Source organism: Marmota monax, unplaced genomic scaffold (assembly GCF_021218885.2).
Source record: "Marmota monax isolate L192 unplaced genomic scaffold, Marmota_monax_Labrador192_F-V1.1 WCK01_AAM20220418_F8-fsc00016, whole genome shotgun sequence".
Lineage (NCBI taxonomy): Eukaryota > Metazoa > Chordata > Mammalia > Rodentia > Sciuridae > Marmota > Marmota monax.
Genome location: NW_026695209.1, coordinates 18,724,763 through 18,738,864, shown reverse-complemented (window position 1 = coordinate 18,738,864; position 14,102 = coordinate 18,724,763). Strand labels below are relative to the sequence as shown.

Below are 14,102 nucleotides of genomic sequence, written 5' to 3'. Positions count from 1 at the left end.
CCTATATTAGAAATATGAATTTTTATATGACAATTATAAAAATTGAAACCCCTTTCTTTCTAGAATATATCTGTGTTTCTACACAGTTATTTTATTAATTGAAAATTTTTTGATTGAATTTCCCCCTCTGGAATTGTCATAAGTGCTTTTTAAATATTAAAAAAATAGAAATATTTTAATTTAATTAAAAAACATAGCCATTTTCGTATGTCATATCAATAGACATCAGCTTTTTGTATTTGGAATGTACTTATTTTGGTGACTTTTATATTTACCTTCTGTTTTCTTTAATTTTTTTTTTTTTTAAATATTGGGGATTGGACCCAGGGGTACTCTACATTCACAGCCCTTGGTAATCTACATCCACTACCCTTTTTATTTTTTTTATTTTTTTGAGATTGGCCTCTAATTTGCAATCCTTCTTCCTCAGCCTCCAGATTTACTAGGATAACAGGTGTTTTCTGTTGTGCCCAGGTTCTTTAATTTTTTTTTAAATTATACAGGGCTATTACCCATTGTTTCTGACAGTCAGCGTGCTCTGGTTAAAACCCTTTAGGATTCCAATACCAATATGGTGCTAGCTGTCTGATACATATATTTAGATAATGCTTATGAAGTGAACTAAATATCTATAATATCTGAAATTCTAACCTATATTTTGATAGATATAATTTTTAAAATATCTTCTATTGACCACTTTTTTATTTAATAAATTACAAAGAACTATGCTCAAATAAAATACTCTTGACAAATAAATTATTTTCTTTTGGCTGTTTCTCACCATCTAGTATATTTACTTTCTCTTCCATAAGAAAATAATAAATTACCTTGTGAGAGCCTAGAGGTCATGTAATTATTTTATCCCTAGCGTTTCTGTGGGAAGTGTTTAGGGATAATATTGTAGAAGCAGCAACATTTAAGCTATCTCAGAGTTCATAGCATATGATAAACTTTTATAAGAAATAAGAATAAAGATGCAAAGAATAGTTTGGACAATGACATTTATAAAAAAGCTTGTGAAAAGTGCAGAGAAAAGTAAATATTTCAAAGTAGTCAAAATATTTAGTACTTGAAATTAAATAGTAGGAAATCATAATGGGTAGATATTGAATCTCTCCATTTCTGTGAACTTTAGTCAGTTATCACAACTATACTGCACTGTCACCTCATGAAAATGTGTGTGTGTATATGTGTATATAGGTCATAGATTATGAATCCTCAAATATCACATATGATTTCTTATTTATCTTCAAGTTCCTCCATATACCTTTACTTATTCATTCAACAAATATTTGTTGAAGATGTATTTGGACCAAATACTATTTTATTATTCTGGGGTTTTGGCATATACAAGTAGATCAAAACAGCAACAACAACAATTCCTTGCCCTTCTGGATTATATATTCTTAAATAGAGTACAGTATCAGATAATTAAATAGTAAATTATATAGAAAATGTTCAATGATTGATTGCTAATTGAGTCTGCGGCTAAGGAATTTGAGTTTTCTATTGTTTTAAAATATATTTGTTTTAAAATAATTTGTTTTAAAAATTTATTAAAGGGTAACAATAGAGTGGACTCTCCCATAAGATATAAATTTGTAGAAAGAGAAAAGAGATAGGGAATTCTGTTTGTGAACTTAATGGTCTAGGTAATCAGTAATGAAGATTATATAGGATTGTGGCTGTAGAAATGAAGCAGAGCAAAAGGATTTATTTGAAAATAGTAGAAATCATAGTACTTAGCTCATATTTTGCTATGTTTGTTATAATAATATCTTTTGTTACACCTGGGTCCTTCCACTTACTTTTAAAACTCTTTTTTAAATTAACTGATTATTTATAGTTTCATTTTTCCCATGACAGTAGAAAGACTGTGAAAGGGTTGATATTTGAGTTCTTTTTCACCATCAATAAATCTCTTGCTATTGAGATCCCTTCACCTTATTAAATTTTTGTTTCTGTCCCTGTTCAATGAAGAAGTCCCACTAGCTTGTCTTGAAAACCCCTTCCAAGTGTAGCCCAGTATAATGAAAGCTTCATGCTTCATGCTTTATTGTCTAGCTCGATATTTATTTCCTCAGAAGCTAACACAGACACACTCCATGTCAGGCTATATATGAAGAGAAAGAGTATAACAGGTATATGCCATGTGTATTTTTGTGTTTGATAAAAGCATTAAGTAATTGAAAATGTTTCTAAGAAACCATGTTTTAGCAAAATAGTTTCATTATTTTGTGTTCTCAAGATGGTGCTAGGGAAAATAAGAAAATACCCTCATGGGACTGAAGTTGGCTGGAGTTACAACACTGAACAAAAATCTTATTCGTCAATGAGACATCATATCACAATTTTATCTATGTTTACAATGGGGTTACTGAAACACTACCAAAATATATGCCATTATTTATTGTTTTAGTTTATTGGCCTAAATTTTACTGTCAGGAAAATATTTATTACAAGTGTGAGTAAATGAACTGATAATACTAACATATTTCATTTTAGGATGTATCAGGAATGCCGGCTCTGTGTTCTCCAATTTCCCAGGGAGGTGGTGGTTTTGACTATCGATTAGCGATGGCAATTCCAGATAAATGGATCCAGGTAAGATTTCATGTAAACATTTTTTCCTGTGGATGCTAGGTTGATTTTTTTTTTTCCTGAATCTATTTCTTACTAATGATCATTAAGTACATTAGAATATTAAATCCTCCCATTAGGGTATCTATTCATGTGCTTTTTAATAAGGTGGTTCTCAAACTTTAAAATTAATACTGTTAACTATTCACATTTATGTTATTCAGTCAAGGGAAAATATGAGTAATATAGTGTTGGCTGTATAAATGGAGACTGGCATTATCAATGTGATTGTGTGAAACTTCTTTGCTCAATACTTAAAATGCATTGAACTTTATCAAAGGATTCATTTCTGTCTTGATATCAACCATTAATATAGAAGTTACTCCTTACTTCCCCCTGTTACTTGCTTCATAGTTTGGTGTATCCTCAGCAAATTTGTATACATACATATTCCTTCATTCAGCATTTGAAAGTTCTTACAGTTGTCAGACACAATGAATAATTCATGCATTTTACTTTATACAGTATTTCTCAATGCAATTTTATTAAATTTAATGACAGTTCCAGTTGTTTTGGGGTTACACACACACACACACACACACACACATATATATATTTATTTATTTATTTTAAAATTTATTATTTACCTAAAGGACCAAAGTTATTATGTAAACTTAGGTTTGATTCAGAATATTTTGAGTGGCCATGTATATGAGCATGGGCTTAATTTGTCTAGTGTCAGTCATATATATCTATATAAATAATCATAGCTTTCCTCTAGTAGGGGAATGAACTGGTTCTATATGATAAGAGTAGGAGAAATCCTTAACTTTATATCTGAAAACCATAGAACCTACTCTGAAAGATGTGACTTTTGTATTATTTTACTGTCTTTCTATGCCCCCAGGGGATTTATGCAGTGTACATCTGTGATCTTAAATCACTACCAATATGACTTCTGCTTCTCCATTTGTAATGATTCTTTATACAACAGATTGAAAAGCAAGAATTTTACAAAGATTTGTTAGAAATCAAGCAGGCCGATGACTGTTCTGGCTTTAATACATTAAAAGACTTCCTTATATTTGTTATTTTTAAAAAATGATGTCATTTTTAAAGTTCTCACCTTGATATAAATATGGTTATCAGTTCTCATATTTTACTAGTTATAGACTTCCCTACAGACTTCTTTCCCTTATAATTGCCAAATCTTACTTGTAATTTCTTGCTGAAAAGCTTTTACCAATCTATGTGCAGATTAAAGAATATTCCAATGTGTACATGAACCTAGAATTATTTCCAACATAATCGTAGCTCACAGTAGGATATATTCTTCTTGGAATATTTATGGCGTTTTTTTCCACAAATCTTTAAATTTACCTAATAAACGTTTCAATAGTGTGTGTCTTCAAGGTAATATTGGTAGTAGGCAGAGTATCATACAAATGGGGAAAAAAGGTGTCTTTCTATATATGATATATATGATCATTTCTTCCTTCCTGGATTATAAATATTCTGAAGACTGATGTCAACTTCTATTTTATGAAATTATTTAAAAATCTTTTTCATTGCCAAAGTGGGGACTTTAGTTAATATAAACCTAGAGAGATAAAATGATATATTGTTAAACATCCTTAGCAGAGTAATTTTCCTCTTATTTTGTATCTTGTGCATTTTAGAAAAAAATGAATGATGGTTATTCCACCAAATGATAATAAAACATGCAAGAGTATTAAATCGAATAACATCTGTTTTCAGAATATATGTGGCATGTACAGTTATTGACCCATAGGATATAAGATTAGAATGCTAGATCTCATTTGTTTTTGTTATTGGAACGCAAGTTATGTTCTATTTGTACTATTTTATAACCAGTGATTTGGAATATCATTCTGGTTTAATGATTTGTTTAATAAATAATGTAGCTAAGGTTTTAAAATTGAAATAATTGTATATTCACTTGCAGTTATAATATAATACTTCCCTCAACACAAGTTACTTCCTATTGCCTCTTATACCACATCTCCTTTTCTTTTACCCACAGTCATTGCTAAACCTCTGGTAATTACTTACATGATCTACATTTCTTTAATTGTTTTTCAATTCAGTGTGTAACCTTTCTGGATTGACACATTCACTTAGCAAAATTATCTAGAGATTCATCCACATTGTTGGCATGTATTAGTAGTGAATTCCTTTTTATCTCCAAATAATATTCCATACTATGAATATTCCAGTTTGTTTAACTATTCATCAAAAAACATCTGGACTGTTTCCACATTGTAACTATTATGAATAAAGCCCCTATGAATGTTTATGTACAATTTTTTTATGTGACCATAAGTTTTCATTACTATGTGATAAATGATAACAGTGCAATTACTGAGTCATGACAGTTGTACATTTAATTTTTAAAGAAACTGTTTCCAGAGTGACTATACTATTTTGTATTCCCACTAGCAACTTTTGAGAAATCTTTATTTTATTTTTGCCATTATTGTTTTGTCTTTTTTTTTTTTTTTTTTTTTTTTTTGGTGGGGTGTGTATGGTGGTGGGAGAGTACCGAGGATTGAACTAAAGTACTCGACCACTGAGCCACATCCCCAACCCTATTTTGTATTTTCTTTACAGAAGGGTTCTCACTGAGTTGCTTAGCACCTCGCAGTTGCTAAGGCTAGCTTTGAACTCATGGTTCTCCTGTCTCAACTTCCCAAGCTGCTGGGATTATAGGCTTGCGTCACCATACCCAGCTCTACTTTTCATTTTATTCATTCTAGTAGATGTGTAAATATTTGTCACTATGGTTTTAATCTGTATTTCTTAATGAATTAAGATGGTAAATATGTTACACGTTCCTGTTTGCCTTCTGTATGCCCTCTTTGGTAAGATGCATATTTATGTCTTTTGACCATTTTCCAATTGGATTTATTATAGAGCTTTAAAGGTCAAGTTTTTGTTTGTTTTTTTATTGAGTTTTAGACCTCTGGTTTTCCAGTGCTTTTTACTAAATATTTGTGACAGTATTACTTTTTATAGTTAAGTCTATGATCTGTACTGAGTTATTTAAAAAATATAATCTATTTTGGGATTATCTTTGTGCAGAATTAAAAATCTTAGCTTGATTTAGCCTAGGATTTAATTTATTTTCCTTGCATGTAGATGTCCATTTCTCCCAACATCATTCGTTGAAAAATCTGTCCTTCCACTAAATTAATTGCCTTTGCAAAAAATTAGTTGAGGGGCTGGCAAATGCTAGAGTATTTACTTAGCATGTATGAAGCCTTGGGTTTGATGCCTAGGACTGCAAAAATAGATAAATTAGTGGGGCATATTTGTGTAGGTCTACACATTAGTTTCCTATTGTTATATGCAATTACCACAAACTTAGTGGCTTAAAACAACAGAACTTTATGCAGTTCTGTTTCTCACAAATCTAAAATATGCCTTGCTAATTTAAAATCAAGGTGTTGGCAGCGTAGTTTCTTTGGGAGGCTCCAGGAGAGAACTCATTTTCTTGAATTTTCTAGCTCCTAAATTCTACTTCTATTCCTTGACTTGTGGCTCTTTCTTCCGTCTTCAAAGCCAGCAGGAGAGCATCTTCAAATTTCTTTCTTACTCTAACTCAAATTTTCTGTTTAGAAGGATCATTTTCATTACATGGGCCCATCCAGGTAATCCAGGATAATGTTCCTATCTCAATGTTCTTAACTTCAATTCATCTGTAAATGTCTGTAAAGTAATATATTCAGAGATTGTGGGATTTGGTTTGTGGACATCTGTGGTAACACTTATTCTGTCTGCCATGGTCTTTCTGGTGCTTAATGACTGCAATGACTAGATAAACAAGTGTGTACTCTACAGAGTATTAAGTCAGCAAAGGAAGACACAAGCAAAATTTCTGAGAATTTGTCTAGAAATAAATTCTTCTTACTAGAGATTCATCCATATTGTTGCAAGTATTAATAGTGCATTTTATACTGAAATTGATACTTGTTTTCAATTTGCAGTGTAACAGATTCCACACATTTAACAGCCTAAAACCATATTGAATTATTTATCTCTTTTTTTTTTTTTTTTTTTTTTGGAGTTTATCTATCATAGTCAAAGATCACACTAACATGTGATGTAAGGGGATTAAATAGGAGGGAATAGGAAGCATGTGGGCCATCTTAGAATTCTGCCTAAAACAGAATCTATTTGGCACTGAATAGAGAAGTGGATCTTTAGAAAGAGTATGTTGAATAAAAGAGAGAGATTATATTTAGGATATAACCTTGAGGAACATATGTAGAGAAAAAGAATTTTCAAGATGTCCAGAGTGGTGGAAAAAATAAAACAAGATTCACAGTGGTAGATCAAGAAATAGAATTCTTGGGAAAGGCAGAGGATCCACAGTGTCCTGTACAGCAAGTATTACCTACGAAGGAGCGATTACTGACCCAGGAGGCAACTATGAGATCTTGGTAAGGTCAATAGCATCAAAACAATGTTATGGGGTAGAAGAAAATGAAGTGGAAACAAAATCAGTGTGATCTATTAAGATGATAATTATTTTATGAGGATTAACCTTTAAACTTTGAAATAATTGTTGTTTCAGTTATCATTGTTTAAGAATGGAACGATACATTCTTCCTGCTAAAAATTTTTCATTCAAATCTAAAAATGTACAAGTGTATTTCTTGTCTGTGAAAGTTACAGGAAGACATTTTGTGCTACAACACTGTACTTTGGGCACTGGTCACATGGTAGCACTTATTGCAGGAAAGAAGAGTGGCAAAGATCCTGAAGTATTATAAACCTATCCAAAGAAAAGCAAACCACACACTCCAGCATATATCCTTTATCATTTTCTGTTAAATATTTTGTACAAAATTGATTTCAGTAAAACTTTAAACAATGATATTGTTTCTATGTGGATTAGGTTTTATCTAAAAGTCAAATAATGTGAACTACATAATATAGGCCCTCAGATTGAGATTTAGAATAAGATAAATAATGGTTTACTCAGAAGTTTATTTTTCTTTTTTATGTATAGCTCATTAAAGAATTTAAAGATGAAGATTGGAATATGGGCAATATAGTATACACTCTCACAAATAGACGCTACCTTGAAAAGTGCATTGCTTATGCAGAGAGCCATGATCAGGTAAATGAATTTGTGTATAAATTTATTTCTCTCTCTCAATATTTATCTTATTATTTAAATATAAAAAATTATAGATAAAAATGAGGCAACAAAATTTTTTAATTTCTGAAAGTATATTAAGAAAATGGAAACTAAAACAATAAATTTCTATGTTGTTTTAGACAAAATTGGCCGTTTGATATACAGGTTTCTCCTGTAATTGTTAAAAGTGTAAATAGAGTAGGGACTTAGGGATAGCTATAAGGTCCAAGGATGAAATATATCTGCTGCCTGTTTTTGTAAATAAAGTTAATCTGTGAATAAAGTTAATTTGAATACATCCATGCTGATTCATTTGTATATTTTTTTGTTCGGCCATTGTAGCAGGTTTGAATAACTGAGAGAAAATGGTTTATAGTGTTTAAAATATTTATTGTTTGACCTTTTACAGAAATTTGCTAACCTAAGAAGTAGGTTATCCTAAATTTTGCTCCTTTTGAATTGGGACAGTGATTTTTTTTCAAAAACAAAATACACAATATCCTTGACCATTAAACAGATGAAATAAATGCTTGTAAAAAATATCAGTACCCAAACTGGAAAAAAATATGTTAGTTCAAGGGGTGGAGGATTATAAGGAATGAGAACTTATCCCCAAATATGTAACATAGTGAACAAGGAAAATATACACAAAAGTTATTTCTTTGTATTGCAAACTGCTAGAAGTTATAATACAGTATAAATTTCCAGCATGTTAATTTTGTATGTTTAAAAGATTACATGACTGGAATAAGCAGATAGAAGAAGAAACTGATAGGTTTGTTTTTATAACTTTCTATCGGGTCTTTAAAGAAACAGATTTTCTAAGAATTGTTTTGTACTTGAAAGATTCATGCCAGGCCTTGTGGCACACATTTGTAGTCCCAGCAACTCGGGAGGCTGAGGCACGAGGATCACAAGTTTAAGGCAGGTTACAAAAATAAACTTAAGCATATAAACAAATAATTCAAAATGAGTAGGAAAGACAAATTGTGTAAGAACTAGCACTGATTAGTGCTATAGATCTTGTAGTAGTACTTTAAAGGAGTCATTTTTATTAAAATAGGTTAGTGATTTAATAGGTTTGTAAGTGAATTTGTTTTCTAAAACTGAAAATAATTGTAATAGAATACTAAGATTGCAGATTATCTTCTGTTGTGCATTTCACTATATGTTATTGTTTTGTTGGTGATGAATACTTTGCTGTTTTTAGCCATGAAAGGTTCAGATTGTTAGGAGGCCTCCCTTCTGCTACCCAGAGCTTTTCTGAGTTATCTATTATTCTCTTTCAGATAAAACAAACTAAATGTTGGTCAAATGGCAAATACAATGAGAAAGTAAATTTATATTTAAGAAAAATGGCAGAACAAATCAGTGCAATATACATATAATGTTATCTTAAGTGTATATATAGATGATTTTTTAGAAACATATCCATTGTTTCAGAATCAAGTCTAAAAAAATCTATGTAATATTCTTGCCATTATTATAAATGTGTGTTTAAGAAAAACTTTTTTTTTAATTTTTATTTTTGTAATTGTAAATGGACAGCATACCTTTATTTTGTTTTATTTTTACGTGGTTCTAAAGATTGAACCCAGTGCCTCACACATGCTAAGCAAGTGCTCTGCCTTTGAGTTACATCCTCAGCCCCTGTTTAAGAAAATCTTAAACATCAGTTCAAGTGTAACAAATGTTCATGTACCTTATCATGATATTTTAAAAATAAGAATCAATCTTAAAACAAATGTATAGATCTCTAAGTTATTTTTACCAGCCCATGTTCAGCATAGAAAGTAACTATTGGAAAAAATACATGAAATTAATACTAATCCAAAAACCTTTCCTACAATTGTTTTCCCTCCTGTGTAGCCTCATGTTCCAGTGTAAATCACTGATGCTTAGTACCACTGCTCTTCATTTATCTCAGTAACTTTTATTTCTGTAGGCACTGGTTGGTGATAAGACACTGGCATTTTGGTTGATGGATGCTGAAATGTATACAAACATGAGTGTTCTAGCTCCTTTTACTCCAGTTATTGATCGTGGAATACAGCTTCATAAAATGATTCGACTCATTACTCATGCACTTGGAGGAGAAGGCTATCTCAATTTTATGGGTAAGTGTAAGTTACCATTCTGTGTTTGGAAAGTTAACTAATATTATATATCACATAAATCTTGTAGAACATACTGATTTAATATAATGTCATGCATAAATTGAAAAATTAAATTATTTTACAACTACTATTACACATGATGCAAAACCACACTCTAAAAGGTGGTATTTTATTGAATATTTCTGACAACAACTATGCTAAACTATTTTTTCAAACTGGAATTATTGTTCGGATTTTAATCATTCTGAGTTTTATTATTGCTGTGTGTTACATTAAACATAGGTAATATGTAGCAGTTATGTAATAATATATTAAATCATTATTAGTAGTCTTCTTTGAGGTAATTGTCCACATGATACCTCTGTCATAAATGTGAAAATTAAGGCTCAAGAGTATTGTGACAAGCAAAATATTTTTTTAAATAGCAATGAATATTTGAAGGACATTATCTGAAGGATGTTAAATGATAAAACAGATATTAACTAATATATTTTTGTATTCTATTTGGTCAATAACAATCTTTTTTAACATTTGAATTTTAGAGGATTTTACCAGCTTTTAGGCTACAGAGAAACAAACTGGAAAATATATACAGTAAGCCAAGTTATTATTCTATGACAAAAGCCTCAGACCATTTGGTTTATGCATTTTTGTCTGAAAGTTTTCATATGAAGTCTCAGCCTTTTTTAAAAATTTTTAATTGTAGATGGACACAATACCTTTATTTTTTTTTTTAAATTTATATTTATGTGGTGCTAAGGATCAAACCCAGTGCCTCACACATGCAAGGCAAGCACTCCTCCACTGAACTACAACCTCAGACCCTGGATTTTTACAAGTCTCTCTTATTTGCTAACTGCAAGTTAGGAAGACAAGTCCAAGAAATCTTATGTTGGATTTTACCTATACTACTGTACCTTTGAATATATTGCTCTATTCTCAGTGTTGCCAAAATTTGTTAATACTCCTTGCCTATCAGGAAATCACCTTCCTGACCTAGGAATCTGCAGCCCATCAACCAAGTACCAGGCCAGTTTTCCTGGATGGACTTGGAACCTTAACCAAAGTCAGCATTGGTTCCATAAAAGCAACTGGTCCTATCTTGCATAATTGTATCAGACTTCAATATCACCATCACAGTAAGGCCTTGGCTGCACAATAAATCTCTTCAAGTATATTCTTGTGAAAATTTGGACTCTATGAATACTTTAGTCAGATTTTTCGCTGCTCTAATAGGACCCAATCAGAACAACCATAGAGGAGGAAAAGTTTATTTGAGGGATTGTGAGAGGACTCAGTCCAAAGAAGACTGGCCCCATTCGTTAGGACTTAAGATGAGGCTGAACATTATGGCAGAAGTGTGTGGCATAGGGAAGCATCTCACATAATGATCCAGAGAGAGAGGTCTCTACTTGCCAGAAGCCACACCCTAATTCCCACTTCCTCCAGCCATACCCTACCATTTAAGTTACCACTCAGTTAATGCCTATCAAGGGATTAATTCACTGATTGGTTTAGAATCTTATAACCCAATCTTTTCTCCTCTGAACCTTCTTGCATTGTGTCACAGGTGAGCTTTTGGGAGATACCTCATATCCAAACCATAACAAATAAGTTTGTCAAATAAGTTTGTCTATGCAAATAGTTTGTCACCATGTAAAATTTGGAGAACAGGGTGTTAGTGGGAGATTTAAAATGTTTTATATTTTGTTTATGAGAGCATGGTCCATTAAATTGTTTTATAGAAAGGAGATACACACACACACACACACACACACACACACACACACACCCAACACAATTTTTCAGAGAACAAAGTAAAATAGATGTCTCTTTTCATGTATTTAGTCCTGTGTCATTAATTCTTGAAGCCAACATCTGAAAATCTAAAAGTTCTAATTCAGTCTGCTGCTTTGGAATGCTGTAACATCAATTTACCTCCATTAATAGTCTAGAGTATCACTAGTTATAAATGCATAATATAGTCCATTGTCTGAGACTTTTTTGTAGGAAGACTTGAATCCAGAGCTGTGTGCATAGCAGAGCCTCAAGGCAAGCATCAGATTAAAACAAAGCCATCTGTACCTGACACACAGTTAATGGCCATATCTAATTTAAAATTAATAACTTTAAATAAGAAAGGTCTGATAAAATTTAATAATCTGAAGTATTTTTTGTTTCTTGGTCAGTGTTCTCCTAAGGGTAGAAGCATTTTCCGGAGAGCTAGGGCATTTACAAATCTGGGAACCCCATAAACTTACTGGAATATTAATATTATCACTTGAACTGTATAAAATCAGCTAGGACAAACTGAGTGTCTCTTATGTTTTGGAAACTCTTCTCGTGGAACTTTTAATAGTAATACAATAAACAGACATAATTATAACATCTTTTATTTCTAAGATTGGTAAATTGACATTTTGGTATCAAATATAATTTTGAGGTTATTCTTTGGTATAAGACTGAGAGCTCTTTTGTAGTTTTATTCCTTCTTTGTCTTTGAAAAAAGTGGCTTCTAATTTTAGCTCTAACACCTCTTTTTCAAAGATTCCTTCTCAGTATCTTAACTAAATTGAACATTCTTCTACTAACTTTGAAATCAGTAATCTCCCTAATGGTTACAAAATGTCTGATTCTTTATATTGTTTATGAATATAATATTTCTCCCCATGAGCTTCATGATTTTAAATATATATATCCGTCCTTCTCTGATCATGTTATTGTCCTACTTAAAAGCCTTCAGTAACTGTGGTGTCTTCTAGCCAACCTGTCAGCCTCACATCAAAGGACTCTCATGGGTCCCCCACCTTGATCCCTTAGCTCCAGCCAAGCACATCATCTTTTAGATCATTGAATGCACCAACCTCCTTCTCCTCTGAACCGTGTATCTTTTGGTGTAAACCACACACACAGCTGGAATCATCCCACACAAACCTTCAAACACTCTCTCCCACATTTGGTAAAATCATTGGTCTTCAGACCTCATTTCTTTAGGCCTTTCCTAAAGCCTCACACTTGGCTGGTGTTTCCCTTTGCATGTTTTTATAGCACTCTCCACTTGTCTTTCATTTGGTTTAACAAAGTTACTTTTGAAAAACTCTTATATATGTGTTTTCCTTGTTACATTGAATCCTTAGTGAAAATATGTCACATTCACTGTTTTGTGTCCACACAAGCTAGCACTCTATCCAGCATATCACAAAGCTGTCTGTTTTCTTAAAAGGATAGTGTATGTGTCTGTGTGTGTGCAATATTATCTTGTAATATTTTTATTATTAGTTTATTACTTTCAGTTACTGTTGTAGTTAAAAGCAGAGTAGGTGTACATTGGCATGTAAGAAATTAATAATTAAAGAAGAGCAATTTTAATAATTCCTCAAGACTGAGAAATAATGTGATTGTTTACTCATATTTTAGACATTTTAAAATATGAGTAAACAACCACATTTTTTAAAAGTTATTAACACGTTATATTTTAAAAGTTATTAACTGTTAAGAATTTTGTTTTTATTTTCCTATAATACAGAAAAAGTGAACAAAGGAAAAACAATAGCACATTTTAAAATTTTTCTTTTTTTTTCTTTAATTTTTATTGTTGGTTGTTCAAAACATTACATAGTTCTTGACAAATCATATTTCACACTTTGATTCAAGTGGGCTATGAACTCCCATTTTTACCCCGTATACAGATTGCAGCATCACATCGGTTATACATCCACTGTTTTACATATTGCTATACTAGTGTCTGTTGTATTCTGCTGCCTTTCCTATCCTCTACTATCCCCCCTCCCCTCCCCTCCCCTCCAATCTTCTCTCTCTACCCCATCTACTGTAATTCATTTCTCCCCCTTGTTTTTTTTCCCCTTTCCCCTCACTTCCTCTTGTATGTAATTTTGTATAACCATGAGGGTCTCCTTCCATTTCCATGCAATTTCCCTTCTCTTTCCTTTTCCCTCCCACCTCTCACCCCTGTTTAATGTTAATCTTCTTCTCAGACATTTACATAAATTTGTGAAGCATAAGATACGTGTTCTGATTATCAGAAATCTTTAATGTCAATATGAATTTTTTGAGAATCATCCAGTTTGGCCAAAGTGTTTTTGTTTTTTGTAATATATATTTCTAATTTTGAGTTTCAATTTTTTTCACTTTATTTATAAAGTATGGGAATATTGCTATACATTTTTTTTATTAGCTAGGTTATTTTAGTTGGTTTCATGAGTAGGTTTATATTTCCT

At 31.7% G+C, this 14,102-nt stretch overlaps 1 protein-coding gene across 4 annotated transcripts in view; it reads left to right on the top strand.

Annotated features, from left to right (window-relative positions):
• The window catches only part of Gbe1 (1,4-alpha-glucan branching enzyme 1), a 277,952-nt gene that overhangs the window by 194,319 nt on the left and 69,531 nt on the right, over window positions 1-14,102 (top strand). For all 4 annotated transcript variants that reach the window (XM_058574543.1, XM_058574544.1, XM_058574546.1 and 1 more), the window contains exons 10-12: window positions 2,506-2,604; window positions 7,616-7,726; window positions 9,693-9,864. In XM_058574543.1, the coding sequence (XP_058430526.1) occupies window positions 2,506-2,604; window positions 7,616-7,726; window positions 9,693-9,864 (382 nt within the window). The remainder of the gene's footprint in view (window positions 1-2,505; window positions 2,605-7,615; window positions 7,727-9,692; window positions 9,865-14,102) is intronic.